The following is a 3,812-nucleotide window of genomic DNA, read 5'->3' as shown; positions in this document are numbered from 1 at the left end:
TATAAAACACTCATATCACTGTTAATATTTTAAAAAATCCAAAAAAAAAAAAAAGACAATGCAATAAAAATTTGACAAATTATGAAATATAATTAATTAGATAAAATAACTCGAATGAAAACATATTATAAATCACCAATATCACTATTAATATTAAAAAATGAGATTTAAAAAAAAAAACACAATATTACAAATAAAAAATTCAATTCAAATTAATAATCTCAATATAAATTCAAGTTTGTAGGATCTGAACCTATAACATTTAGGAAAAAACTAAATACCATACCATCTAACCTAACTCATTCTTTGATTATATTTGTGTAAATTTAATATTTATAAACTTATACAGTTATACATACAATATATATAAATGGAACTGTCCCATTGTGGGTCCGCCACTGGATGCTATCAAAGTTCTGAGATCTAAAATACTGCATTCAGAGTTCCTAAGTAACAACAAACCACATATGTAATTCTTGATCATCTCCAGTTCTCTCCATGATAGTTCCATGCATTTAAAAGTCCAAATTAAAGTCTTACCACATATTATGCCTGATGAGATCCACGAACAACTTGTATCTGCAGCAGAAGCTCCTTTCTTCCCATTCCTCTTTCTTCGGTCACAAATTCGCAAATGCAACTGTCTTCTTCCCGAATTAGGTTCCATTTACACAGCGCGTTCCACCCTCCTGTTAACACTACCCGCCCATCTTTCCATGGATTGACCTTTGCTTCCCAATCTTTCCCCTTGGGGTCACGAAGGATCATTGTTGATGGCAGCTTGAGGTTGAAATGGCGTATTACATATTCAGGAATGTGCTAAGAATAGTTCATCACAAACAATGGGGTTTTAGCGTTTAATTTGCAAATAATAAAGAGAGACGATAACAAGTAGAATATCTCTCTCTGATATGGAGTGGAAGTAAAGAACTGACCAGCTCATTTTTCCTCCCTTTTCTGTTTTTTGCCACAAAGTAAGGATTTATGGGTTGTGGATAGAGCCCTGATTCGAAAATACTAGCCCCAGTGTAGTCAAACGCCTTTCGTTTATGGTGGTTTCTTCTAGGAGCAGCTTCTATTCTACTTTCCCCTAAAAATATTTGAAAACAAAAAGAAGCAGCAAGACTCAACACGGGCTACATCCCTTATCTGCAAATTGCTAATAGAAATGCAAGAAATAGCAGCCCGCATGGATAACTCAGTTGGTTTCTGAGTGGTAGATTCTTGTTAAGGACATGGGGTCGAGCCCTGACAACTGCAGTGCAGGAGTTACACCCAATGTGTGGTGGCTCCTTGTGGGCACCATGCACTGGTGCTCCCACTTAATGGGAGGCTGAGACACCGTGATTTACCCCTCCACTGTCCTTTCGGGCCAGGTGTAGCGGCCTTGGGGGCGAGGGAATTTCGCCTTTTGTGGGCCAGGCAAGAAATGCAATAGCATAGATAACAACCACATGAAGTAGCTCATGTTCTACTAGTTTACTGTGTCAGTGTGTGGTATTAAGCTCTTAGATTAGAATATTACCATCACCATCACCATCTTCTTCTTCTTCTTCCACCTCCACCTCCGCAAATTCATATTCATCATCTTCTGACATGTTATTCTCATTGATAGTAGTGTGATAGCTCGGGTCCCCTTCTTCTTCTTCTTCTTCATCTTCCTCTAAACTGTCACTATGTTCCCATTCCACTTCCTCCTTCACCAGAAAGTTCGGACGCCCAACACCTATCTTCTCACAACAGCAGGAAAGCCCCAACAATTTGAAGTCAAACAGAGACTTAGTATCAAGGTAGTCAAAAACCAAGAAATCCCCGAGTTCCACACAATTGTCCTTGATAAACTTATCCCAACCTTCTTCAAAAACCAAGTGATTTCCACTTCTTCCTACTTTCACTTCCCACATGTTCTTGTACCTGTCTCTCAGAAATACTGTCCTTGGCAGTTTATCTCCCATGTAAGCTGAAACTGCTGGGGGCATTTCCTGCAACAAGCTATAGTGTGAGAAGTGACTGAACTGAAGATTATAAAGAAGATATTCTAAAACCATTCACTAAAGAGTAAATACCAATTTTAGTCCCATGACTATTAGCGTAGTGACAGTTTTGATCCACAAGTTTAGTGACTAACAAATGTCCATCGGATGAACACTCCAGTCTCCCCTCCAACTAAACATTCCGGAATCCCAAAATTTTAAGGTTATTTTCGTCCATCCAAGTATGTTAGGCCCTTTGGTTATCTCATCAGTAGACCTTTTCCTCAATTTCTTTGGTTTGAATGGACGAAAATAACCTTAAAATATTGAAATTTTGGAATTTTTGAGTTGGAGGGTAACCGGAGGTATCAAAATTGGCATTTAAATGATAGTCTACATTGTCGGTCATTAAACACGTGCACCAAAACTGTCACTAAACTAATAGTTGTGGGAGCAAAAATGGTATTACTCATTCACTAAACAAACATGTACATTCACGAAACACAGTGTAATGTAGAGGAAAACACCCTGTAGGGCTGTACCATTTTCTGTGAAGAGGTTTCAGGGGTGAATAACTTGAAAAACCCTTTAGTTTTCTTGTTTGATCCATCCATTGCAGCCTCCAAACCTCTGCTTTCTGGAGTCTGATTCACAAGAAAACAACAATTTCAAATGTTTTTCTGATCTCCATTTCTTTGACTTGCTTGAGGAATCAAATGTGGGAGATTAGGTTTAGAGCTAAAGTTTTTATTTCTAATAATTTACAGCTGTTATTAATTGCTTACTTCATTATTTCCATTTTTAGGTAAAGGACAATAGATACAGAGAAGAAAATGTAGAATTCCAAGAATTAATTTTAAAAGAGGTTCATGTTGGATCATCTACTTAATCTGAGTCTCCTTTTCACATAAAAAGTAGGGCTTTGAGGCCTTTTGGGCGTTAGATATAAAGGATATCTATCTTTCAGGGTTCAAAGAGATCATCATATATAGAGTAAATGTATGCAGAGCAGAGCTCCAAAAGAAATGATAGAAGGTGCAGATTTCACATACCTTTGTCTTCTCTGACTGGGGAGCTCTTAATGGTGTAACAATGGAGGATAGTTACTGAATTTAATTGACTGAAAGAAATGAAGGAGAAATAGAGAGGAGAAGAGAGAGAAGAAATTCAGAGAGTAGTAGACTAGTAGAGCAGAAGAGATGAGTGAAATATTATTATGTAGCTATGTACAACTCACAAAGCACACCAATGTACCATCCAAAGGTGGTGATGGCGAGAAACCGCGATATGTCTTGGGCGAAAAAAGGTTTAATCTCATCCATTGTTCAGTCCAGATCAAGGGTGAGAGTGAAGCAATTTAAAAAAAAAAAAGGACCAAGTGGTTTATGGTCCAATGGTATCGGATTGCTCTCCTATGTAGGAGGTCTAGGTTTCGAGTCTCGTTGTAGGCGTAGTTTGTATGGGTGTCCCCCTTTCTTGTAATAAAAAGATAATTTTATGTAAGTTAATTTTTTTTTTCGTATTTGAAAGCATTTTTTCCCTTTTTTACAGAGCACATAACACCTTCTAGAAGACATTGATATGTCCTCCAGTGTACATTGCTTTGCAAAAATAAATTAACTTTTTTGTCTTTCGGTGCATTTTTTCCTCTTGTAGAGCACAATGTTGTACCTTCGAAGTGCATATTGTTTTGCCTTAGAGTGCATATTGTTGAGCCTTCCAGAGCACATTATATTGTTCAGTTTCCCAGAGCACATTATTGTGTCTTTCAGTTTTAAGATCGTAGATGTTATACGCGCATTGCGAGACTGATTTAATGGTCAATGTTTGTATTTAAAT

At 37.3% G+C, this 3,812-nt stretch overlaps 1 protein-coding gene across 1 annotated transcript; it reads right to left on the bottom strand.

Moving 5' to 3' along the window:
* Window positions 1-295: 295 nt before the first annotated feature.
* Window positions 296-3,128, bottom strand: LOC109150709 (B3 domain-containing protein REM5-like). Its single transcript, XM_019298695.1, has 5 exons — window positions 3,026-3,128; window positions 2,516-2,610; window positions 1,526-1,982; window positions 936-1,090; window positions 296-819 (listed from the first exon to the last, which is right to left on the bottom strand). Exons 2-5 carry the CDS (start codon window positions 2,585-2,587, stop codon window positions 547-549), a joined length of 957 nt encoding a protein of 318 aa, XP_019154240.1. The 5' UTR covers window positions 2,588-2,610; window positions 3,026-3,128; the 3' UTR covers window positions 296-546.
* Between the last annotated feature and the right edge of the window lie 684 nt (window positions 3,129-3,812).

The sequence above is a fragment of the Ipomoea nil genome, unplaced genomic scaffold, assembly GCF_001879475.1.
Source record: "Ipomoea nil cultivar Tokyo-kokei standard unplaced genomic scaffold, Asagao_1.1 scaffold2280, whole genome shotgun sequence".
In the NCBI taxonomy this organism is placed as follows: domain Eukaryota; kingdom Viridiplantae; phylum Streptophyta; class Magnoliopsida; order Solanales; family Convolvulaceae; genus Ipomoea; species Ipomoea nil.
Note: the sequence above shows the minus strand (reverse complement) of the source record. Positions and strands in the feature narration are given on the sequence as shown.